Here is a 26,094-nt window from a genome sequence, read left to right on the forward strand (position 1 = left end):
GATTTTCTGAGATGAGCAGAGGCAAGCAGCACGCAGTTCTCAGCATGGATGGCAGTCTGGAGAGTGTCAGTGGTGTAATGAGGTTGACTGATTTAGTCCCTGTTAATTTCCTGTAATTATTAGGATTGGACTTCCCTTTTGGACTCAGACAATCCTACTAAGTCCTTGATGAAGATATTAAATAGTATTGGTCCCAATACAGATCTTTGAGGAACACTACTCATTGCTGGTTTGGACAGAGTTGTTGACTGTAGCTCTTCCAGTGTGGCCATACAGCCAATTCCTTATCCATCTAATGGTCCATCCCTCCATCAAACCAGTATCTCTCCAATTCAGAGGTTAAGAATGTCATAAGCGACCATATTAAAGGCCTTACAGAAGTCTAGTATAGTATGAGTTTGGTGTACTGCTATCTGTGCTACACCAATTGTAGTATATACTATATTAATACTAGTGTTAGTAATGCCAGTGATCTTTGCATATGGCATATTGATAAAGTATATGCTATATTATATGTGAAAGTATGGCTCATTTTGTCTGTCACACATGCCTCGGGTCAAGGAGAGCCCATAGGGGAGTCCTCAGCTCTTGGTTTGGGTTTCCATGTGTGCTGCAGATGTGAGATGATGCTACTCTTGTCTAAAACAGGACCTGTGCCTAGGGAGGTGTATTTTCCCGGTTGTGTTTTTTTTGTTTAAAAAAAAAAAGTCTTAAAGGGAGGGTTGAACTTCAACTCTGGAGAAAAAGATTTGTCCTTGTGCTGAGGTTCTCTGGGTGATTTGGTGTCCTGAGCTAAGGCTCACAGGTGCTGAGCTGCTGATGGGTGAGGAAGGCAGCATTTGTCCTCACCCTGCACACAGCAGAGCACAGATACAGGGTATGAAGTTCAATTTAGCATTGAAAAATACGTGGCTTGGGTTCTGGTATCAGGAAAAAGCCTAGCTACATCCTAAAGGCCCTTGTTACCCATACAGGACATTTGAAGCTGTAGGAGACACTTGGTAACATGCTGAGAAGATGCTCTGAAAGCTTTAAAGGTGCTACATAATCAAACTTGATCTGCTCATTAATTTCCCCCTTTTTCCCTTGCTCTGCATCCATGCTGGGAATCACCAGGGAGAGATGTCTTTTTATTATCATTGTTTTATTTTCCTGTTGCTTTTCTGATGCATATACAGTACTTAAAAATGAGATCACCTTCACATCAGGCATGTACCATGTTTATTAACAGCAAAAAAAGTATTATCTAGGCTTCACTCAAGACCGATTTACAGGATAAATAATTGTTTCAAATTACTTTAAAAAAAACCAAACAACAACCCCCCAAAGAATAAATTAATAACTTAAGTGATTAGCTGTCCACAGTGATTTGAAAACTTAATAACCATTCAAACAGTGACACCACAAGAAGACACATACTGTACAGTTTGCCACAGATTACTCTTGTCCTTCCTTCTACAAATGGAAATCAAAAAATTAAAAATACTCCTCTTTAAGAACAGTCATAGGCTTTGAAACACACAAAACATCCCTGCGCATCGGCTGCTGGTGCAACAGCTTCACAGCCGGGGCTCTGACCCCTCCTCGCAGCAGGTTAAGAAACAAATGGAGAAAACTACCCTAATCTGGGTCTGATCCCACACAATGATGCCCAAAGTCAGTGGGGACATGTTGACTTTGCCAAGGGCTGGGTTCAGTGGGACATAACTACTCTAAAGGTTTGGTCCTAACCCTACGGGATTCATCGACAGGCTCCCCGTGGAGCCAGGGTCCTGCTCCCTTCCCCTCTCTGCAACGTGGTTCAACCACCATGTCCAAACTGCTCTCAAAAAAAACGTGGTATTTTCAGGGTCGATGTGGCAGCAGAACGCTGAAAACTGTGCAAATGGCATTTCCCCCACCCCCCTCATTAAGGAGAAAATCCTGCCAAGTTTTTTTCCACCTTGGTAATTAAGGACGAAGGGGTTTTTAATGAGTTTTGCCGAGCGGGATGTGCAGTGCCATGTATGATGCTGGGCGTGACAACAGGGTAAGCACCACATGCTGCCCAGCCATTGCCTGCAGACTCAAAACAGCTCTTTGCACTATTAGATGGCAATTAATTACACCTCATGACACAGCTGTGAGGTGGGGAAATAAGTACTAAAAACCTTCATTTTACAAGCCGGAGAAAAAGCAGGATGCAGAGTTCACATGAACCCTCTCATCCCACATGAAGATACAGTGTGGTGTCACCCAGAGACTGACAATAAAAATGATGGTTTCTTATCTCCTGGTCTTGGGGCAAACCTCTCCCATATAGTGAACCCACTGGCCTAGAAATGAACCCATTATATGCTAGCAATGGGCTATATCAAAAATGAAGAGCCTGCTGATTGGGAGCAAGTCTGTTGAGAAGCTTTTTTAGCTAAAGAGATGGAGCCATGTGGCCCAGCTTCTGTTTCAGATGTTACTGGCTGGTGTTAAAACTTGAACACCACGTGCCAGGGCCAGCTGGCCGTGGGCTGGCAGGGGACAGCTGTATTGTGACACCTTGCTACATATCAACTCTTCCCCAGAGTAAACCCTAAATCAGCAACCTGATCAACAGTACAACACTAGGAGTTGTGAACAAAGAGATGAAATTGTGGCTACAATGATAAGACATTAAGGACAGGCTGATGGAGGGATGAACTGCTCCAGGCCAAGGAGGAATCATGATCAAAAGGTGCACGCCTCGACCTGCAAGAGCCTCATTAACAGCTGCAAGATCATTGTGTACACGTGGGAAGGTTGGGCAAAGAGAGGCATTCAGACTCATCAGAGGCCCCTACATTGGCTTATTGGCCCTTGTGATTTGATGCTGGACTGATTTTCTTGATGGCTCTTTGATGGCCTTGTGTGTTCTCTGGCTGGTGCCAGGGTTAGGCTTTGCTCTTCCCCCTCCTGTTACAGCTAGGACTTCTCCATAATCACAGCCCCACTGCCTCCCTCTCATCTAGACAGCATCCCTCCAATGGGACACACAGTGTGGGTGTCAGCTTTTACATGGAACGGAACTTTAACATCACCAGGTGGGAAAACACTAACACAATGCAAGCATGACTTGAGAAAACCATCCTTTTACTTGCCTCCTAGGCCAGAAAGATCAGACAGGATCTGGGAACTATTTTAACATCTTCTGTAAGACCTGGACATGGCTGTACCCTGCCCCCCTAAGGAGCCATGATCATTGGATAGCCAAAACAAGCCAACTCTTCCTGGTATGCCAGGGTGTGCAGGTGGCATGGGGCTGCTGAGAGCTCTGGATCTAGCCTAACAAATTTACAGGTTCAAGCTGTCTCCCAGTTGCTATAACTGTGTGTCCGTGTCCTGGATGACTTGTGCTGGGCCAGCCAGCCCTCTCTCAGGTGCAAGGGATGGCCCAGTATGGATTAGGTCCTCTCACTGGGGAGTATGAACTTAGGGGTTGAGCTTTGTGCCTTGCCACTTGGCTTCATGGCCAGAGAAGTGGCCCTGTCCCTGTTTTGGATGTTACAGGGCTCTAAGCAACCCCTTGGGCCCCTTCCCTCACATGGAGGAGTCTCCACTCAACCCCGGCAGCACAGGGTCTCAGTGTGGAAGAGATGCTCCAAGCAGGGCCAGCTATGGGGTTGACCTAGACTGGTCTTGAAAAGCTCCAAGGATGAACCTCACGGGACAACCCTGTGAAACCATGGCACTGCTGTCCCATGAACAGCTCACAGGAGCCCCTCAGCAAAGTGTCTTCCAGCACGTCCTCGTCCCCACACATTTCTTGTAGGGTTTCTCCTGCCCAGCTCAGAGCTCAGTGAATGGACCAAGGATCCCGCAATGCCAGACCACAGGCCTCACATTGTCAGGCAGGATGACCCCCTTGAAGGTGAAATGCCCAAGAGTGGTGGAAACTCCCCTCCCACCAGTGCATGACTTTACTGAGCATTCCACAACCCACAAATCTCTGCATATCGAGACTCAGGCCAAAGGAGCACATGGTGAGGACCAAGACCCAAACCTTACTGGCAAACTCCCCTGCCTTCTCTTGTCCCAACCTCATGGGTCCTATCTCACCCTTGCCAGTGGCTGGTGGCCCAGAGTTCAAATCCATCCCAGTTAGCCCCCAGACAAGCCAAGCCTTCCCTACCTTTTGGTTCCAATTCTGCATTTGGCCCTGTCTGCCAGACCCTCAGCTTTGCCCTGGCAGAGTCTGCGCTCACACATTATTTTCTTTTGCCAACTTGAGACTAAGCCTAAGCCTGGCACCCATTTAGAGCTGGAAATGTATTTCCCATTGAACACTCAAATGCCAGTTCAGAGCAAGTCAGCTCCAAGGCAGCTCACACATCTCACCAGACAGAGGAACGGTGAGCAGCACTTGCACACTCACAGCAAGGGATACACACTTTTGGAGACTTTTGCCTTTAAAACCAGCTGCTTAGTCATTTTCAAGCTTGGGGAAAGCTTTGAGCCATGGACCTGGTGCTTCATAAAACTAAATATTGAGGTCATGATGCTTGTCCCACAGACAACCCTTCTCCATGCGCGCACACACACGTGCAAGCACATCCCTTTTCTAAATCAAACCATAGAGCTGTAGAGCAGGCTCTGATGTGAAGGCTCAAGCCAGTTTAATTGCAATTAAAATGAATAATTTGCAATGTTCTCAGTTTCCTTAAATAACTATTTCTAACAAAGGAGTCTGTCATACTTGAGAATTCAAGTATAAAGTGGATGTGATAAACTCAATGCCTTCAGGACAAAGTTCTTGGCAGTCTGTGTAATTAAAGCAGCTGCTTTTCAATATGGTTTAAGACTAAATACTGCACAAACATTAATCACCAGGGACTGCTGTAATCAGCTTGGCAGTCGTCATGGGTGACTATTTCCACTGAAGCCATTGATTACTTAATGCTTTCAGGAGGGGTTGATACAGTCATGTCTATATGGCACAGAGTCTGTGAGCTTCTCCTTAGTTTGGTGGTGTTGTTTGCTTGGTGCTTTGCAGGGGAAAAGACAGAGGAATGTATCTGTTTCGGTGAAAACACAGACTCCACTGCAAAGCAGAGAGGGAGCAGCAACCAGCAGTTGGTAAGTAGCTACTTTTGGGCTGCTTTGGTCCTTGGTGTGCCAATTGCAATGGACCAGTTACTGGGGATGCTCATGAGAGCAAATTATCAAAACACAGTGTCTGAGCCTGGGAAAAGAGCTATCCCATGCCCATGCTTGCCCCATGAACAAAGACATTTGTGAAAAGTGGAAAAAAAGGACTAGTTTCTCCAGTACCACAAAAGGCTTTTCCAGTCTTAATTAACACCTTGGGTTAACTGTGGGAGTGGGCACTGGATGCACCTAGTCCCAGTGCAGAAGCACAGGGCACCCACTCAGCAAATTGCATTCAAACCCACTGTGTTCTTTCTCAAGCCACTAAAGCTAACAGCTTAAGAAGAAATAGGAAAAAATCAGCTTCCCAGTTGAGTGACATTCTTTTTTGTGGGGATGGGGAGCTCTCTCCCAGCTGGGTGAATGCACACTTAGTGGGCTCTGGATCAGGCCCAATGTTTAGCCTCCCCTGAGATGAAGAGATGAAAGGGGCAATAGAAGTATGAAGTACTGCATTCTTGTCTTCATTTCGTCACCTCACCAGGCAAGTGTGCAAGCCCCCAGCAGGGGGCAATGGCCCTGGCAGGCTGTAACACACCCCCGACCTTCAGAAAGAATCTGACTGTGCTAAATCTTCCCCTCTGGGGCTTTGGGTTTTTTTCCCCTTCTAGTAATTACTATTTTTAGCATAAACATTAGGCTATTTTCTTCACTGGTTCTGTTAAAGTCCAACACTTCAATGTCTTAATAGGGTTGCCAGAGCTTTTCCATTAACATCCTTCCCTTTCATGGCATGCAAGAAGAAAATACAAAATGGCGTTGGAAGTCCAAGATTATTTTACCAGCACACAGCAGCACACAGCCCTTAAGGGACTGGTATCCCATCCCCATGTGGGTCACATCTGGCCCTTTCCAAACTCAGACCAAGATTAAACAAATGTGTTAATGCTTAAGCATTAATAATCAATACAACTTGGTGGTGTTGGTGGAACACAGAGCCCATGGCATTGGGAGGGGTTCAGCTTGCAGAAAGAATAGCTCCAGCTCTTTAATAAATATTATTACCTAATCTTTCTAATGTCTCCTTCATTTGGCTCTTGGTTTGTGGTCAGCCTGTTTATTCGTGTCAGCGCTTGCTGTCTGGCAATCAGGCTGCTCCATGGCAATCATTAGTTCTTCCTGTTTTCATGAGATCATGAATTATTATCTCTGCATTAAACTCTCTCGTCCTTCTCTCTGTACTCAGCAGCTGTCTGGGAAGTGATCCCAAGGCCTGGATGTGTTAAGGATGCCGGCAAGGGACAACAGCAGACTCCCACCCATAATTAGAGCCTAGGGTCATTAATGTCAGCAAGCCCCACTTCTGTGTTGAAGAGACATTGCTGAAGATGAGGGGAAAACAGTTCAGCATCCTTTTGCACCCTCCACAAACCAACCACAATGCTACATTAAAGCTCATACTGAAACTCCTTGCCCTGACTCTCCTGACCAGCCTCTTCCCAAGCCTATGACCTCACCATCAACCAACATTTCAATTACTCCTCTTCTTTCTTCCAAGAGACATTCCACCAGACTTCCTCACCCAAGACCAACCTCTGCAGTACAGCACCTGCCTTCCCCCAGTCCTCGCAGCAGCCTTCCACTCCCTTCTTGTCACTCATCCTTATGCCAGTCCACATACACAAAGTCTCCAGAGCCTCCATGCCCGCCTCATACTCAACCACGGAGCTTCTCACGATGGCCACGATGTAGGACTCTCACTCTATGGGCTTCTTTTGGTGCCATAAAAGGCAAATTTTGGTTTTTAGGGTCAGATTCACAGGAATTGGTTTCAGATAGGCAGTGGGTCAGTGCTTATATTCTACCTTCCAAAGCCAATCCCTCCAGCCCCTTCCAAAGCCCATCTCTCCTGCCCACTGACTTTGAGATGGGAATATAAACAGAAGACACCCCAATAAACTCATGTGAGCATGTGCTGGCATTTATGTGTGTGTACAATGGGGCAAGTCCTGGGCTCCTCACTCAGCTCAGGATGGTGTGGATGCTTGTCAAGCTCCGGAAGGGTAACAACCCCAACCAAAACCACGGGGGCTGTCCAGCCAGGAGGAGAACAGCCCTCAGAGGTTTTGAGTATATTATTTACAAGAGACGGGACAACAAAAGTGATTTCAAAAGGAATGGTCCTTGCTCAGTTTTGGGACTGGGAGGAGAGGACAACCATAAGGAGTTGAGAATCAGACCTGGGGAATGATATCCTATGGGAGATGCTGCAAACCTGTGTGGCGTGGTTTGGGGTACAGTATGGAAGAAGATGGGGAGAGATGATGCAGTGTTAGCACGTACAAGGTGGCTTTAATAGCTGTAAGCAAAGGATGTGTAGGGTGAAACCTGGTATTGCTAAGTCAAAGTTCCTGGATAAGTGCATCCAGCAGCTAAAGAACAAACCTAGCCACCGAACATAGTTGGTCTTTATCACTGGCAAACAGTATCTGCCAAGTCTTCCCCTGAAATTAAGTTTTGTTTTAAGAGAAAAAAAACAATGACACCCCCTCCCCTCCACAGACAAGTCTTAGAAATCCAGCCCAAGTGGATCTGGCAGCCCAGCGGGGCTGCAGCTGGGGAAAACCAACAGGACATTTGCCTGTTTCGCTGCCTGCCCCAGGCACTACTGCTTAGTGCTCTTGGCAGGCTCCGAGGACTGCCGCACATCAGTCCACTCCTGCATGGTGCTCTGCAGCGCCTGCGTCTTCTCCTTGTCCACTTGCACGTAATCAACCTTCTCATCTGAGGCGACCGACGAGGTGGAGGGCTGTGGGGAGGAGAAACAGCGCACCGTCTGGTCACTCATCAGCTCCCTGCTCTTCCCTCTCGCTCCTTTCTGCAGCAGCACCGTGGCTGCCACAAGTCCACCAGCACCATTCCCGCTTTCTTGCAGACTCCACAGCTCAACACCCTCCCTTCTAGCCTCCCAAAGAGACTTGGATGAAGGATTTCAATCTGCTCTGCCTCTTGCTGAGAGCATAGGAACAGCATGTGGGTCTCTACCTTCTCACAAACTTTGGGACACAGATGTTTGGTTGTAATTGTGCTCTCTAATTGTGATATTGTGAGTTCAGCCTTGCATCTTGCTCATTTTCCTGTAAAGAACTCCAGAACTCTTGGAGATACAAATAAAAATCCCAGCTCCATCCCTTCTAGCTGTGCTGACTCCACCCACCTATGACACTAGCTCATTTTCATCCCCAAAACGATAGATATATTTGCAGAGTCACCCAGGAGATGTGTTGAGGAACAAGGAGATACTTTTTACCATAGCTTCTGGAGTCCTGGAGTTTTTTCTGCTTCTACAAGCATTTCAGAGGACCTCCATCTGCTTGTAATTGGAGCCAGATAATGCTTTTTAATGATCTAAAAGCACTTTTCAAGAACGGGATATACTTTAAATGGGTGATACTTGCAGAAATATTTCTGGGCAGAAAGAAACCATCAAGGGATAACTGTTAAATAATTAAAGGACCTAACCAGTGGGATGCTTTGCCTAGGAAACAAGGCGGTGTTTGAGAAAGTGAGGCCAACTCACAAGTGTTTGCCACAAAGGTTTATACAACCCTTGTCCTTCACCTTTCAGGTGCAAAATCCAAGTCTGGTTTTGGAGGACCTGTTGTTGACCTGAAGGAGGAAAAAGCCAATTCTGATACTTCTTGGGATACCTCCTGACAGCTTTTCAGTATATAGTCCCCAGCTGAATTTGTGGTCTCATCAGCATCCCCGAACCCTGCACATCCATGCTTCTGGTGACACTTCCAGCAAAGCTGCAGACATGCAAGACAGACTGAGTCTGAGCTAGAGTAAGTAGAGCAGCGGGTCATAGAATGGTTTGGGTTGGAAGGGACCTTAAATATTGTCTCATTTCAACCATGGCATGGGCAGGGACACCTTCCACTTCCACAGGTTGCTCTAAGACCCATCCACCCTGGCCTTGAAGACTTGCAAGGATGTGGCAGCCAAAGCTTCTTTGCGCAGTCTATTCAAGTGCCTCACTCCCCTCATAGTAAATTTCTTCCTAATATCCAATCTAAACCTGCCCTCTGTCAGTTTGAAGCCACTACCCCTTGTAGTGTCACTCCATGCCTGTGTAAAATGTCCCTCTCCAGCTCTCTAGTAGCCCCTTTAGGCACTAGAAGGTGCTCTAAGGTCTCCTTGGAACCTTCTCTTCTCCAGGCTGAACAATCCCACCTGTCTCAGCTCGTCTCCATAGCAGAGGTGCTCCAGCCCTCTGAGCATCAGAGACTCATGGGACGACAGTCTGGGGCTTTGGACCATGCTGTTGCCAATGTGCATAAACCCCTTAAAAATGCATCATTTTCAATCAGAAGTTTATAAAATCCCCTGTACCTTCCTGTGTGGCCCTGGTGAGCTTGGCTGGAAGTCCAGGGCCAGGTAATCCACACTCCCCGAACTCTTTTTAGGCGCTGGGCTGTTGGTACCACTAGGAACAGGAGAAGCAGAAATGGGGTTTTGCTAATGCAGGGAAGAGACAGGAGAGATAATAAGGATTAAAATGGGAAGGAAGAGAGAAAAAAGGAAATTAACACAAATCCAGAAATGAAACACATTGGAGGCACCTTTAAAAGGGCCTGAGTATTGGCTCACCTGCCTCTGGGACAAGGATGTGCAGAACTGCTGGGATACTATAAATGTGGTATATTGTACTAACAAGTATTTCAAGCTCATGCTCTTGATTTCATGTATCAGAGCAGCTCTGCCGCCTTTGTGCTGATTTTATTCACATGCCTAACAACAGACGTGGGCTTTAGCATGTCCCAGGGACCACACCTCAGTGAGGCCAGGCCAGCTCTGGGATCTTCACTAATCACAACCATGCTAAACAGAGCACAGATTTCCTCTACCCCATTAGTTACACAGCCTCAAAAATATGCTTCAAGTCAGTAGCTTCACCAAAAGAGACAAAATCCCCTCCCTGTAAGCAGTGCCGCTCCCTGCTGCTGCTCTGATATCCCCTGCTCCCACAGAAACATGATGTCAGCAGCTATTAGGGGAAAAAAAGTCTGAAAAAAAATCAACTTTAATTAGGAAAATACACCCTGACATTCTGCATAAATTTTTATCCCCTCTTAATTCCTGGCAAAGTAGGCGATACATGTTTCTGGTCTCATACACATTTAAAACTCCAATGAGACACGTTTTCAGAAGGAAACACCCTGTTTTGTGCATGTAGGGATGCACATAAGGATGTACTCCACACAGTGCTATCTAAGCACTTCCATGTCATGAGCTAGGAATGTGTCTGCAGAGCTGGGGAGAGTATCTGTCCTGCCAGGACCATCTATCTGAGCTGTGGGGCCCTTACCATCGCCACATAGTTCTCCTCACTGTCTCCCGAGTCAGTGCTGGTGATGCTCTGGGAGGAGACAGGGCGACAGTACTGCAGAGAGCCGGCGTTGAAGGTCTGCCTGCAAGAACAAAGGGGGATGTGTTACTGATGGCTGCAGGTCCAGCTTGTCCTTTGCCAAGACGGGATGGGAGAGGGCAGCTCCTGATGCCTGCGACCATCACCATGCTCCAATCTGGGCAGGAAGAAGAGCTGGTGGCATTGAGATTCTCCAACCTGTCCTTTCCATGGGTTGGAAATCACTGGGTTTGGTCTCCTCAGTTTTTTCTTTCTAGAATCTTTTAGTAACACCTTGTTTGCCATGTACCTGTAACTCTCCTGCTCTCATCTACACAAATCAGATTCTATGAACTCTTTCATCTCACAGGAAACATTTAATTGTGGAGGATGCAAGGGCAGCCTTGGTGAAGCCTCTCACCTCCAGCCTCACCACAGCTACAGGATTTGTTTACTGTACAGGGCTCTATCCAAATTTTTTGCTGGAAAACAAATCCTCTGAGGAATTGTCTTGCTTTCAATTGGCCAAATCTAATTATACCGAACAAAATAATGAGATAAGCTTCTGGCATTAAATCGCGTGTCTTAAAAAGCTATTTGTTGCCTTTCAGTAAAGCAGGGTCATATGATTAGCTGATAGGGGAAAAATCCATTAGCTTCTCCAGGGTCGGACCTCTTGTCAATCAAACCCTGCTCGCTGCTTCCCAGCGCAGTGATTTCAGCACACAGCGCTCATGCCCTGCAGTCAGTCTCCACACAATCCAATTTATTAGAGGAGTCATAGCAGCCAAGCTTTGCTTCTGCCTTTTAGTGGACAACAGACCATGAATTAGTAGCAGAGCTGGAACTGTGCGAATCCTGTTATTTTTGGCTGGCAGACATAGCTCTGAAGTGCTTTGGTTTAATTTCGCAGACTTCCTTCAGGCTAGGCTTTGCTTTCAAGGCAATCAAAACACGGCTTGCTCAGACCCTGAGAGTCACCCTGTGCATTGAGACTACAGTGGGGTTTTGGGGGGGATAGCTTGGATGTGAAATCATGCCCCCCACACAGTGTGGCTGAGTTGGTCTGGCTCAGATGCATCATGAATCATGGTGGACCACAGGTCCCAGGTCAGAGCCACAGCTCTCCAGGAGTTGTCAGATCCCAGAAACAGGAAATGTCTTCAAGGGATCTTAATTAGCTTGTTAGCCACATGCTGGGCTTTCATGCGAAATCCCAACCTAAACGAATTTATCCTCCTGCCACCAGCTGTGATGTGGGGAATATTTAATCCATGGCAGAGCTGACAGCATGGCTACATGTGGACACCAGTGAGAATGAGACCAGAGAGCTGCTGTTGGAGCAAAGCAAGAATTCATCCCCCAGCCATTACTCACGTTGGCCTGGACCAGGATTTTGTGACTGGCGATTTGAAGGGAAGCTCATCGATGACAGTGTTGTTCCTCAGGTCCAGTGGTGATGGCTTTGCTGGGGAGGAGAAAAGACTTTATTCAGAGGCAGCATGTTCCTATAATCCAGCCTCTATGACTGGCATGAGAGTGTCTCCAACCTATGGTTGGTTACTTCCCATTCTACTAATCAGCCCCCCAGCCCTCCCTACTGATGACAAATACACCGAACCAAAATCATTTACGCCAGAACTGGGAGAAAACAGTGAATTTCTCCCTCTGCCCCACAGCCCCAAACTGGATGGGTGGTCCCAAAAGGGGAATGTGCCTCCAAAGGAATGGAGATCTGCTAAAAATGCCCAAATCCCAAAACCATTCCTTAGAGATCTGTCATACCACACTAGGTGGGAACAAGACCAGGCTCTGCAAGGCCTGAGCTGCTGCCGTCTGGAGTGTTTTCCCATAGGGAATGGGAAAGGATATCTGCAAGGTAACGTGAAAGCTCTTCTCATCCTGGATGGTTCATTAGATGGAAGAGTGCTACGCTCCAACCCCAGCCTTTGAACAGTGTTCATGGGGTTAGGTGTTGACACCTTTAAGATGGAGCCCTCCTCCTCAAGATCTCCTTGGCCACCTGTCAGACAATGGACTGGGGAGAGATTTGGAGGATATCAGCAAAGCCCCAAAGGAAGACCTGCCTGGATCCAGCCAGTAGAAAACAGTAGGAAAAATTTGTGTCATCAGAATACAACATTGAGATTTTGGGGTGGAGCACAGGGAGGGATGCAGGCCAAGGGGGTGAAATCCTGCCTGTGATATGCATCTCCTGTAAAGGCCTGGAAGGGTTTGAGATGGGCTGTTCAAGCACCCTGAAAGCTACATGTGCATTATAGAGCTCCTGAAACAGGAAGGGGGATGGGGGACATCTGAAGGTCTTACTGTACTGGACGTAGCAAAGCGCATCCCACCTACGACTGGACACAACTTACAGATGTAGTCTGAAGTGTTAAGAGACTAGAAGGATTCCTGGAAAGATTTGTGCAAAACCAACTATTCTTACCTTTCCGGTCGGGTTTGAGGTTGCGGTTGACTGGTGGGGGCTGGATTTCACTCAGCCGTCTGTGGCACTGAGCCACGGCTCCTCCTTTATGCACAGGAAGGGTGGCTGAGGACAACCCCACCAGGTCAAAGTGATGAGGCCCAGGGCTCATGGGGATGTAGAGATTTTGGGCATTGTCGTTGGCTTTCTCAGCGTGGATTAGGGGCGAGGAACCAGGGTTCATGGGGACGTAGTTGTCCTCGGAGTCAGTACTGTGGGAGCGGGCCACGGCCGCCTTGGCCTGCTGGGGGACAAGTGGGAGGATGCGTTGTGAACATCAGGCACTGCTCAACCCCATCCCACTGCAAACCCTTCATCTCGTCATAGCCAAACAACATCTGAGGGGAGACTCACTCTAAAATCTAAGCACAGAGAGAAGGGATGATCTGTCCCCTCCTTGGCCATCAGTTTGCAGTGAGAGGGTCTACCTCCTTTGTTTCCAAGACATTGCAACATCCTGAGTTTTCAGAAAGGTCTTCATCACTCAGACCTGAGCATCTTCTCATGATCAGAGTGAGCTGAAGAAGCATGCTTAACCTGGAAAGTCTTTCTTCCCTGGGCTCTGCCCATGACTAAAATGTAATATGAAATGAAATGCTTTAATGTGATTTCCAGCTCAGGAAATCTTAGAAAGTGCACAAAAGAGGCTGTTCTGGCAGCGTGTCAAAATTTAGCTCAGCAGCATCCCAGGCTTTCAGGAAGAAGTCAAACTCCTGGGCAGGTTTTTTTTGGGCCAAAGCTGCAGGCAAATACACTGTGTGGAAGCAAAGCTCTGCACGTGGTTATGGGTTAGGTGGCTCTGTCACTCCATCTGTTCTCTGCAGGCCACCATGATTTTAACTGAAACCATTAATGGGCCCCTTCTTGACTTAGCTCAGCAGGACTGGGCTGTGAGGTCCAGCCTGGAACCAACCTCTCTCTGAATCTGTAAGGTGCAAGTGGTGCCTGTAGTGTGGTGGCCCACACCAAGGCCAACTCACCAGGTAGGAGTTGTAGCCATCGTTCATGGACTCGACTGACTGCACAGCACTGCTGCCCCCGTGCTGGGGGTACTCGTACGTCTCGCAAGAAGAAGCTGCAACACAACCACAAATGCACGTGTCCCACCACAACTGCTAATAAAAAGGGCTCCCTGAAAACAAAATCCAGGCACTGGGAGGGCAGTATCTGTTCTTGCTGATTGAGATGCTGATGAGAAGACATGGTCTTTAGCTTGTCACAGGCTCTCTGCTATGCTCCTTCCCAATTAGCATCTCTCTGATGCATCAGCACAACTGCACGTGCTGTGCAGACTTAACTTTGTTCTGTCAAAGTGCTGCAAAATTCCAGGGGTAAAGGTGTCAGATAAGGCAGATCATGGTGACAAAACTGGGTTAAGGGGGAGCTCTGTTAGAGCTTGCTCTGAAAATGTAAAGGCTGGCAGCCTCCAGTAAGGGGAGGATGGGTGCTAAGATCGTAGCCTAGTCTATCTACTGCTGGGCATAGGTCTGATCTCAGCCTAAGTGTGGGCATTTAGGTAGGAGGAGATGGAAGAAGCATTTCAGAGAGCTGTGTGTATAATTTACAGAGTATTTTCTCTCCAGCCACCTTTTCTAAGTTATTTTGCAACTATCTCATCCTAGGCACCAGGTTTGGAAAGGGCATGTTCACCTACAGCCAACCCATGGCTAATGGCAGTGGTGGCTCTGCTGCACTGGGGATGGGTTGGGTTTTGGAGATGTGTAAAACCAAGGTGGTGTGCAGAACCAAGGTTTTGCTCACCCACCTTGGTGAGGAAAACCAAGACAGCTCCAGGCTGAAGTACATTCTGATAAACCTGGTTACGAATTGAAGTAAAGGCAAGCTAAAAATGGCTGAAATCATCAAAATCTGGTGAAGGGCTGCATAAGCAAGCAGGTGTAGGGTTTTGGTTCAAGGTACAACACAGCCAAGAGCCAGCTGAGCAGCTCTGGTGGGCAGAACTCTGCCGGTGTCTCTCCACACCTGCTGAATACAAAATACAGGGCCAGATCCTGGCTGGGGAGAGCTTCTCTGTGTTCAACCCCCTGGCTGATGCCACCAGCACCCCAGCCCTACCACAACCCAATGGGACTGAACTGCCCAAGGCTGCTGGATAGCACAAAGCCACCCCCAGCTCCCCACCCTGAAATTCACCTCGGTGCAGTCTGCTGTTCTCCACTGCTGGCAGCGTGTTTCTCCGGGGAATGGTGGCTGCCATGGGGATGAGACCTAAATTTTCACCAGGCTGGGGCCGCTGGGGTGGGCTGCCCCACCGTGGCTCTGTCTGCCCAGGTTTCGGGGGCCGTGGGGGTGGTGCAGCGGGTGAGTCGCTGGCGGCCACAGCCAGAGCATTGTGGTTCTTGTCCAGTGTAAATGTCCTGGGGATCTGGTAGATGGAGAGTGGGGTGGCAGGGATGTCATAGGAGTCCGTGGAGAGCTCCCCAAACTCCTTGCATAGGGTGTTGTTGGGAGTCTTGTAGGTGTAGACCTCCTCATTATCAGTTTCGGAGCTGGTGAGGCTCGACTTGGGGTGGGTGTAGGAACCAAAGGAGCGTGGGAGGTCGTAGGCACTGTCCCTGAACTCCGAGTTGTGCCGGCTGGGTTTTGGCAGGCTGTAAAAGCCGTGCAGCTGCCCACCAACGCCGTTCATGCAGTGCCCGTTGCCCTGCGAGAGCTTCTGCACCGCCGTGTCGCTCCGCATGAAGAAGGCAGACCTTGTGGCCTGGGAGAAGCTGGCACTCCTGCAGAGGGAGGGGAGAAAGGGCCTGAAATGGGGGAGAGAGCCGGTTGTGGGGTGCAGAGAGCTCTGCTCCCCATTTGTCACCTTACTGACCCACACTGCCCAACCCCAGAGCAATGAGAACACCTCAGACCCCTCCAAACATGCCCACAAAGCCACTTAATCCTGAAAAACCTTCAAAATGCCTCTGTCACAGGTGAGAGGTTACATGCACCCAGCTCCATGATGGGGCCATAGGCAAGAATTCCCTTTTGTCCAGACATCGATTGCTCCAAAAGGGCAGTTTTCACACCAGTTGACAATGCCCCAAGGCACAGCTGCAAAGTGCCAATCTGTCAGCATTGCCACAGGAGGGAGACTTCATCTCACCTCTGCCTTGCAAATGTGTTTGAGAGGGCCTGGAAAAGTTCCTGATGGGGATTATTTCAAAGTCTCCAGCCATGTCACCACCCTGCCCTCTTGCAGGACAAGCACTGGGGAGGTAATAGAAGTCCCCAGCTGGGATTTGGAGTTTGCAGCCCTGACGTGCATGGGAAGGAGGAATGAACCTCAGGGCTAATTTCAGATTTGTAAAAGCCCTTGAGTCCTCCAGGGTGAGCAGGGCAGTGTAATCACTAGATCCATGCCTTGCTAATGATTCCTTGATTTATATGCGGTCATGGCTGGGGACACTCGCCACAACAGGGGCTGAGCACAGAGATCTCGGGCCTCTAACAACTGCTGGTTAGCCACTGCTCCTCTGCTGATTCCCTTCAAGGTACTTCATCTCCTGTTTTATCCCTGCTTTATCCCTTACACAGGTCAGGCTTTTGGGGACCACACTCTCCCAGTCAGAAAGGGCTCAGCCAGCCCCATATAAACATCCCCCCATAGAAGAAAGTTCTGTCCTGTAGCAATCATTGTGGTGAGAAAAAGTGAAATGGTTATGGGGGAGTTTCCAGTCGTGGCAAATCACTGGGAAAGCGCGAGTTCTATGGGAAAAGCTGGGAGATGCTGGTTCACACTGCTCCGGTGTGGCTGATGCTCTGCAGGGACAACAGGGACTCTGTTTCATGGAGCCAGCACGAGATGGCGCTCAGAAATAGGGCTTATTTAGGGGAAAAAAACAAGTGATGCTGTGATAAGACAAATGAATCCCTGCCACCTTTGGAGTTCAGTCCACCCAGAAGTGGTTTGGATTCTGTCAGAGTATTTTCAGTCGAGGACTTGAAACATCTCAAGGGTTAATTATTCCGCATTGCCTGCCAATTAGCTACTATTACCCTCATTTTATGGATGAGTAAAGTAAGAGCTCCAGAGCAGAAAGGGGAGGGATTCCCAGCAGTCCTGCAGCCTGGCCCCATGCACTGGGCATTGATCAGATGATTATTTCTGGCCCAGTTGCAGAAGCTACCACTGGCCAGTTTGTTTCTGCTCACCAAAGCATTGGTGCTTGCTCTCTTCTCCTCCAGGTCTGAGCCCGGTTTGGGGTCTTGGAGGGTGTCTTTTAGGTATCCTCACAGCTGGAGTGTGAGAGGGCCGTTTTTTTTTAAACACTGTTCCATTAACTTCATCTGAAGTTAATTTTTCTGAGCCTTTTTCTGTTGTTGTTTTCCAAGTAGGGAAAGTCAGCTGCAGCAGGAAAGCCCAGTGGAGGCTGCAGCCTGCGTTCTGCTCTCACTCCACGCCAGCTGGGTTCCGACTGTCTCTCCTCCCTCCCTCCCTCCCTCCTCACCCGCTCCTGCGAGCCAAAACTCTTCACGTCAAAAAAACTCCTCGCTATTTAAGGCAACTGGCTGGGTCTGGAGGCGGGGAGCTGTGGCTGGCTCAGAAATCCCACACCGTGTACCACCAGCCGCCACAAAGCCCAGTGAGCTCTGGAAGGGGTGAACAGCAGAGTGGTGCAAACCCTGCCCACCCCTTTGTCCTTTTCCTGGTTAAAGGCAGGAATTAGGGCCCTGCCTGCAGGATCACAAAGTGGTTGAGGTTGGAAGGGACCTGTAGAAGTCATCTGGTCTAAAACCCTGCTCAAGCAGGGCAACCTAGAGCTGGTTGCTCAGGACTGTGCCCAGACAGCTTCTGAACATCTTCAAGGATGGAGACTCCTAAACTTCTCTGGGCAACCTGTGCTAGTGTTCACTGACACTCACAGTGAAAAAGTGTTTCCTGATGTTCAGATGGGCTCTCCTGTGTTTAAGTTTGTGCCCATGTCCTCTGGTCCCTGGCACTGGGCATCACTGACTGGCTCCATCCCCTTTGAACCCTCCCTGCAGGGGAGATCCCCCTGAGCCTTCTCATGTGCCAGCAGAAGAGTTTCAGCTCTCTCAGCCTTCCCATTTAAGAGAGATGCTCCAGTCCCTTCAGCAACTTCATGTCCCTTTGAAGTGGACCCAGTATTGACCCCTGGGGTACTGCTAGTGACTGGCCTCCAACCAGACTTTGTGCCACTGACCATCATCCTCTGGGTCTGGCCATTCAGCTAGTTTTTAACACCACCCAGAAAGCCAGGAGAGCTGGGAGCTTGTGAGGTCACCACTCTGACCTTCTCCTCCCAACCACGATGAGATGAGACCACAACTCAGGATTTTCTCCAGATGGGTCTTGCAGACCTCCAAGGATGGAGGTGGGTTGAGCCACTCACACCCAGCCCTCCCTCAGCTGTCCCCAAGTGTGTGGGATACAATACCTTGCATTTTCTGACTTTCTGCTCATACACTGGTGGAGGAAAAGGTAGTCCTGGGGGGCACTGGCAGACAGGGTGCTCTGGAGGTGGCTGGCAGATGAGTCGAAGGTGAACAGGGTGGGCTGGCTGGAGTGGGACGGCGCTGAGGACTTGCGCTCTCGCAGCAGGTGGTGGCTGGCACTGCTGAGCTCTGCCGGGGAGGAGCGTGGGGCATGGTTCATGGAGGCAATGCTCCTCAGGGTGTCTGTGCAGGGAAGAAACACACCTGTGAGTGTCAGATGTAGCTACCCCACATCCCGTGTTCCCTGGGTTTTCCCTACGTAAATGCTCTGGCGTTTATGGAGGTCGGTGGGGTTTGCCCATGACTCCAGGTGATGCTCTCAGCTTCTCTACTCAGAGCACGTGCAACTATAGGTACCATGTATGGAAATAAGTGTTTATCATATTCTATCATAAATCATATTTCATCATTTTATAATATTTTATCACATGCTTAGTGGCCTGCTGGGATGTCTGCAGGATGTCAGCCTATTTCATGGGGAGCTCAGCGGGTTGTTAAAACCTGATTTAAAAGAGAGGAGCTTTCACACCGCAGTGAGATGTGATTTCAGTCACCTCCATCCCTCTGTGTAAGGGCATCATTGCTATCCCTTTACAGCTGGGTTAACTGAGGAACAGGGTGGGAATCTGAATGGACATCATGACAGCAGAGATGAAAAATATTCTCATGTTTCCAAATTCTGTATTGATTTTGTGACCTCAAGAGAGCTGCTGCTGTTTTCTGTGAATAAAATGGGATGGAGACCCAAGGCGTGACTCCTAGTGCCCGCTCCCCCTGCTCAAGGAAAAACAGACTTTAAAATATTAATTTCAATGGAGAATATCCCAGAGGCCAGGAATAATCACCCAGCTACTCCAGCCCTCTCATAAGTGTGCTTCATGAATTTGAACCACAGATGAATTTTTACAGCCAAGCTGTAAATCCCCATTAAAAAAAAACCCAAACAAAAAAGCTGAAACAAAACCAAAACACCCAGAAAACCCACAAGCTGCAGAATATTTTGGGAAAGCTGATCCATCTCTGGTTGCAGAAGACGATCTGGAAAACCATCCATGCACTCCCGACATGTGAAAACCACTCACCGCGGTCCACTGAAGTCACACTTTATATAATAAGTGTGATTTACATTTATTTGGTGCTGATACAAAACACAAAAAACCCCAAATCCTAACAAAAAGGGGAAATCCATGCATCTTCTAGCCACCAATAATTTTGGGATTGCTCTCAGGTTTCCCAGAGACGATGTTCACTAGCACTTCAAATTTGACTTCAGGCACCCATGCTCCAACATAAGGATGAAGGAGTTTTTATAGATTACCAACCTCTTTTTTTCTATTCCTTCCCTCAAATTCCAGATCCTACCAGAAATTTTGCGCCTGACTCCCTTATGCTACAGAGAAATGAGTTCTCTACAAAGCCGCTGTCGTGGTTTGGACAGGGAGAAGCTCCACACAGGGTGATTTTTCACCAACTTCTGAATCACGTCAAGATACAAAATCAATCTGTCTGCTGCTCATTCACTGCTGCTACATTTTTTCCCTGGTGTTTCTGCAAACTTCACCCAGTGCAGAAAAAGCACATTAATAAAAGCCAAAGAGCCTGGCTTGACTCTGTTGTTTGGTTTGTGCTAAACACAGAAAGGATCGATATTTAACATTGACAGTAATGGTGGGGGATGACAGCTTAAAACTCTGATTCCTGTCTTTTTTGCATGGGCATTAAAGATCCCTTGGGGCTCTTCATGGGAGTAAATGGCTGTCTCGGTGTCCTCGGACAAAACAGTGTCTTGACCCTCATTCTTATTAAATATTTATCCCATAGCAATGCAGAATGATCCCCACTGGAAAAGGAGTCTTGAGAGCTATGAAAATTCCAAATCAAGTGGTTTGAGATCAACCAGGATGAGAGATCCCAAACCCACACTGCCATCAAATACAGGGGGGCTGCACCCAAAATGCCTCTCAGGAACCCCATCTTGCTACCTCCGGAATCACCAGCAAGAATTGCCCATGGCACTGTGCTTTGGCCAAGACTCTCTGGGGATGGTGAGGATGACAGGTTGGTGTTGTGCTCCCCATCCCAGCATGAAGGTCACCTCTGGGGACAACTATGAACTGCACTGCATTGGTGTCCCTCCAATAGCCCTGAGCTGTCCTCTCACACTATCCCTGCAGGCTCTGCACTTGCCATTGCATCAAAATGTTATGGCAGGGCAAAATACACCCAGGAGTCAGAAATAACACTGCTTTATTTGTGCTAACACAACCAGAGGGGAGAGATGGGGCTGCACAGAGGAGACAGACCCGAGCAACACCCCAGGGCACAGCAACTTTATAACATTTCAGGGAGCCCTGTGAATCCTCCACTGCCAAGAGACCTTAATCTTTCCCCAAAAATCAGTCTGATTTGGGGAACGCAGCGCAAAAGATGCACTCATTGAAATCAGGATGAATTACTCCACGGTTACTCCAACCACATAAATGAAAATGGGGGAGGAAGGGGGGCAGGAGGCAATGCCTGGTAAAAGCATGTCACTTCCCTGGGGAAAGCCGGTCTATTGGCATCCTCATTGATTTTCAAAATGAATTCCCAGCTCGCTTCCCCCAGTGATCTGGCCACCGAGAGCATTAGTGGGAGCCAATTCAGGACTCACGTACTCCATTAGGTCTGTGAGATGAACTCGGTAATAGTAGGTGAGAGATGGATTGCTTTGCAGGGCTGGGAGGGTATTGTGAGGGCTGGGAAGATAAATCCTGTGGAAGGAGACTGCCAAGATTGGTCTGGATTTTTTATGTTGTGGGGGTTTTTGGCACTAGAATAAAGGACAGCTCATGTGTCCAGGTCACACGCTGACAGAAGGTCCTGCTGGAGGGCAGAAAAGGAGGCAAGAAAGGAAATCAAGGCAGGAAAATAGTATTTGAAGACTAGTACACGCTAAGGGAAAAATCAGGACACCACATCAACTTGAAACAGAGACAGGGCCCCATGAGGGCAAGGCATAGAGGATGAATACGAGCCGGAGATCCCAAAGCCATTTCAACTTGCCATGCTGCAGCACCCAGCTCTCAGACAGTGAGGACAAACACTCCTTTCCCACATCCATGCAGGGCTCTAGTGAACAATCTCCATGAGATCCCATCTGGATGTCTCCAGGCATCTGTCCCACCCACATCATGACCAAAGATACTCAACTCAATCTCTCCACAAGACAAAAAGAATTATGATTCTCAGTCCCTCATGACCATTCACCTTGGGGCCACAGATAAACCCAGGGCCCTCCTTCCTCTAACAGAGCAGACATAATCCTCTAATCCTTTGGCTTGATGTTGGTATCTTGAGTTTATGTTGAGGGAATGTATCGAGTACAGCCAAGGAGGGATAAGATTCTGTGCAGTTCCTACTGCCATTCCCAGGAGGGACAGAGTTGAAGTTATGTAGTGGGGCCATGTGGGAAGTGTCATCTTAACCCCACATTTCCTGGCCAGTTCTCCTCCGAGTTTGGGGAATTGGACTCTCACGGTCTGGAAAAGGCGGTGTTGGACGCCCACAAGCTAAAATCCAATGTCAGCAGCGTGATTTACATGCATACATCTTGCTGGGCTCAGGCTACAGCTGTTGCACTGGTCCCTGCAAGAAGCCAGCAGCTCTGTGGGGACAAACCAGCACAGCCCTGCGAAATCCCATGGTGTCAGTGGCCTTTGGCTGGAGACTTGGAATTCACTAGTCCAGGTTAAGATATATCTTTTCCTTCATGTGTTGCAGCAAAGTGGGAAAAAACCCTTGGAAATGCATCCTCAAAGCAAAAATCCACAACTGTGTGAGCACAGCCAGAAATGGGATGGACTAGGCTGGGAGCCAGGAATTTTTTATGAATGTTTTCAATCCCCCAAAGCGGTAATTCCCTCCTTGTTGACAGTTCTGAATTCCCTTACTCAGAGCACTCGACTATTGCTGTGTGCATATCGCTTCACACAGTGTTCCTGGGTTTATCTGAGCAAAATAACAACTCAGCCTCCTTTGGAAATTGTTGCTCTGAATGTCCTTTTCCACTGGAGTCGCAATGTCAGCTTTACCCGCCTGAAGGCAGAGGCTGGGACTGCAACTCCCTGTATCTTCAAATGATGCAGTGGATAAATTCTTGTGCTCCTGTCGATGATCGCAGCAAAGGTGCCAGGCTTGCTTGGCATCCCTGAGTGGCACAAAATTCCCATGACTCCCAACACCAAACTGGCAAGGACTGGTCCAAGAGCTCCACAGATAAGGGCTCCTCAGATCTGCTCTGGCCATGAAATGCCTTGGACCACACTGCTGACTTTGTGCCAGTTAAAACTTGTGGCAAATGAGACTTATATATATACTCATGTATATATATATATGAGTAGAATACACTCATGCACCATCATGTTCCTCACTCTTTGGAGCAATTCCATCATTTTTTAGCAAAAAGAGAGGGAACCTTCTCCATGGGAATCTCCCTGCACCCCCACTTTTGCTACCAGCTCTCTTCTCAAGCACAAATACCAAGAAAAAATTAAAACAAGACAAACAATCCTACCAAAACAAGCCATCCACATGCTTCTCCTGGCAGGGAGAGAACAAACAACATGTCCAGTGGATGAGTCAACACACCACAGTGCTGCCAAGAGGCCCTGGAATGCCATGAGGATGAGCATGGCACCCGAGGAAGGTTTATTTACTGAGCTTTCCCTATTGCCTCCAAGTTGGATGGCATTTGGAAAAGCTATTGTCAGTCTGAGGATGCCTTGGCAGATCACTAAAGGTTTTCTCCAGCAGGTTAGTAGGACACAGCATCTGATCTGGATAACTTCCCTGCTCCTTCAAAATGCAGAGCTGTGTGCATGGACACAGGCACCCCAATTCTTATCACTGCCCGAATTCTGGGTGCCAAGCAGGGGCAGCTGAGCTTCCCAAAACTGAGGACAAGGCACAGCTTCATCCCCCACTGCAGAGGAGCTGAAGAGCAGAGACAACAGTGCCATAGGACTTTTGAGCTTTTCCTTTCCAGTTTCTGACGCTCATTTCCATTTGCTTTGGGAAACAGGTAAGGACAGACTGGCCAAGGGAAAGGAGGAGCATCACCCCTTTACAGACAAGGATCTGCTGCACAGAGGGCTGAAGGCATGGTTTCTGTTATACAATTTCAGTCATCTAAATGATACTTAGCCTATGCTAGTTCCCTTAGGTTTTCTCTATGGACAACAGTGAAATCTCCCAATTATTTAAGCATTTGACACAGGACAGGGAGAATTACCCAAGAAAGAGTTATGGGAGAGACAGTGAGAAAAAGATGACAATAAATAGCATCGTCTTTCTCCGTTAGTGTCAGTGCTGTGCTTGCATGTGTATGAAACAACTGAAAAATAGTGGCAAAGTAAGAGCACTTGCTTCAGAGAAACACGGGAAATAGCGGAAAAAATCAGTGCTGGAGAGTGAGTGAGTGAGAAGAGAGGGGAAGGAACCAAGTCCTGACCTCAAAACATTATATATCTCACTTATTTTAACAGTAATCAATTCTTTGAAGGACGAAGGGGCAGAAGGGAGAGAGACTGAAACAGAAACAATGCAATGCTTCTACCTGGAGAACACAGGTTTGCTTCTGCAAGATGAGGCTGTGCCTCAAATCCCATCCCTGCTCTGGGAAATACCCCTTGGTGACAGTGACCCATGTCTGTTTCATATCAGCATGTCCTGGACATGGCAGTTACCATTTGAAGAGCAAATCTGCCACTTGATCGTGGAGCTCAACACTCGTGTCAGTGCTTGGAAGTCTCACATTTGGCCAGACTGGGATGCCTGGTGTGCACCTATTTATTTTTGTTTTAAGGGCTTCAGTGCTTGGAGAGAAAAGCAGATGAACTTGGATGCTCACAGACCTGGCTTATGTGTGCCCTTGAGCATCCTACCTGGGACACCCTTATCTGAGAGTCCTGGAATGGGACAGTGACCTACAGCTGGGGATGAAGGACAGTTCCAGGGTGGCAGCATGGGCTGGGCTGAGCCTCGTTTGCTGCACAGAACTAACCTCATCTCGCTTTGCTTAATGGATCATCATTTCTGGTATTGCAAAACCAATCTGTTGAGGGGATGCAAAACCCATCTGATTAAATGCGATAAAGAAAAGGCTGGAACAGAGGGGAAGGACAAAGATGATGTGGTGTAACCGTACAAAACACAGAGCGGACTCAAGGTGGGTATTCTTGCCTCTGTCAGGCTAAGTATTAGGTGGCAAAAACCAAGCACTGGGGATGTGCAGAAGCAGCCACTTTCTGTCTGTGGGTGGCTCATGTGATTCTGGCAGATGCCGGGGGCATCCTTAGCAAGTCCGTCTGGAGCTACAAATACCTGCTAAGGGAGGTACAAGCAGTCTGTGGAGCCCAGTGTTGCAGGACAGGGTTGAAGCTGTTGAAAACTAAAAGCTGTAGAAAGAGGTGACACATTTATACGAGAAAAAGGTTTTTATATCCCAGAGGCAGACTCATGATGGCCCAGGATCAAACCAGCTGTCTTACTGTGTGACATGAAGCTCTGGCATCCTGTTTTGGAGGATTGCATTGGATATTATCATTAGTTATTATAACTGGTTATTACTATTTATGATGATGATGATGACTAATGATTTTGGCACCTCTTAACCCAGATTCCCCTGGAAATCACACTAGAGCAGTCTCACCCAAGCACTGCAGTCCAACATGTCATCAAAAAGCCCAGAAGCTTGACTTCCCCTAGCCCAGGAAAAACTTGCTTTTAGGTCCTGAGCAAATTTTTCCTCGTCCTCTTATCATTCACTGCAAGCAGTATGTGGGCACCTCTCCTTGCCTGAGCAAACATGAGTGCATGCCTCAGTTAGCAGGGATGGAGAAGAAGAAAGATTGAATCCTGGTCTAATCCCTGACAGGGCTTCTTAACAGCTTGCTTTAAATTTTATAGCCCTTTTTATAGATAGGGGGAGCGGAGGTCTTTAATGTTCCAGGAGAGCGGAGAAAAACTTCCACTAGGAGAAAATGTGAACCCATTTTACTTATGCATGATTTAGGACCATTTCTATTCAAGGGAGCACACAAGAAGCCCAAATATTTGCACTTTGTATTATAGAAGAACTGCCATTCCTGGCTCTTTACAGAAGTAATTTATTTCGATCTCACCTTACCTTGGGGGAAGAAACATTTTAACTCCCAGTTTGTCGGGGAGTCAATAAAACAGCAGTGTTGCTATGGGTCTGCTTTACCATTGCTCAGCAAGGCAGCACTTGGGAAAAAAAGGGCCTCCCCAAATTTCTCCTCTCAGAGTGCCCCTCTTCATGAATAGGACTTAACTGCAGGAGTTTGACTCTGTTTTTCTCTCCTCTATACAGGATTAATGTTATTTTTTACCACTCTAAGGGTGGTATTTTAGCTGATGAGTTACAAGGAAAGAGAGGTGGGAGCTGTGCAGGGGTAGGGGTGAAGATGGGGACAGGTGGCTGCAGTACAGCTCCACATTTCTCACACAGGTTCAGGTGAGCCTGTCACGCTCAGACAGGGTAACATCAGCCCTGCAAAAATCCAGATGTGACAAAAGAAGTCATTAACTCTCATGGATGCAATACTGTGTCCCTGAACCAGCCACAAAGCAGCCC

General features: G+C 48.0%; 1 protein-coding gene and 1 long non-coding RNA gene across 4 annotated transcripts in view; one reads left to right on the forward strand and one right to left on the reverse strand.

The window, feature by feature from the left end:
- Positions 1-1,198: 1,198 nt before the first annotated feature.
- The window catches only part of GAB2 (GRB2 associated binding protein 2), a 93,503-nt gene continuing 68,607 nt past the window's right edge, over positions 1,199-26,094 (reverse strand). The window contains exons 3-10 of one of the 3 annotated variants that reach the window (XM_039562009.1): positions 18,401-18,641; positions 15,150-15,760; positions 13,976-14,070; positions 12,957-13,236; positions 11,885-11,975; positions 10,469-10,571; positions 9,493-9,618; positions 1,199-7,906 (exon numbers count right to left, since the gene is read on the reverse strand). In XM_039562009.1, the coding sequence (XP_039417943.1) occupies positions 7,763-7,906; positions 9,493-9,618; positions 10,469-10,571; positions 11,885-11,975; positions 12,957-13,236; positions 13,976-14,070; positions 15,150-15,760; positions 18,401-18,641 (1,691 nt within the window). In that variant the 3' untranslated portion in view covers positions 1,199-7,762. Of the gene's footprint in view, positions 7,907-9,492; positions 9,619-10,468; positions 10,572-11,884; positions 11,976-12,956; positions 13,240-13,975; positions 14,071-15,149; positions 15,761-18,400; positions 18,642-26,094 lie in introns of all 3 variants that reach the window. The other 2 variants (XM_039562013.1, XM_039562002.1) reach the window with 2 other exon arrangements.
- LOC109144776 lies at positions 7,906-20,060 on the forward strand. Its single transcript, XR_002045741.3, has 2 exons — positions 7,906-8,945; positions 19,814-20,060. It is a non-coding gene; the product is annotated as an uncharacterized LOC109144776 (long non-coding RNA).

The sequence above is a fragment of the Corvus cornix genome, chromosome 1 (assembly GCF_000738735.6).
Source record: "Corvus cornix cornix isolate S_Up_H32 chromosome 1, ASM73873v5, whole genome shotgun sequence".
NCBI lineage: Eukaryota > Metazoa > Chordata > Aves > Passeriformes > Corvidae > Corvus > Corvus cornix.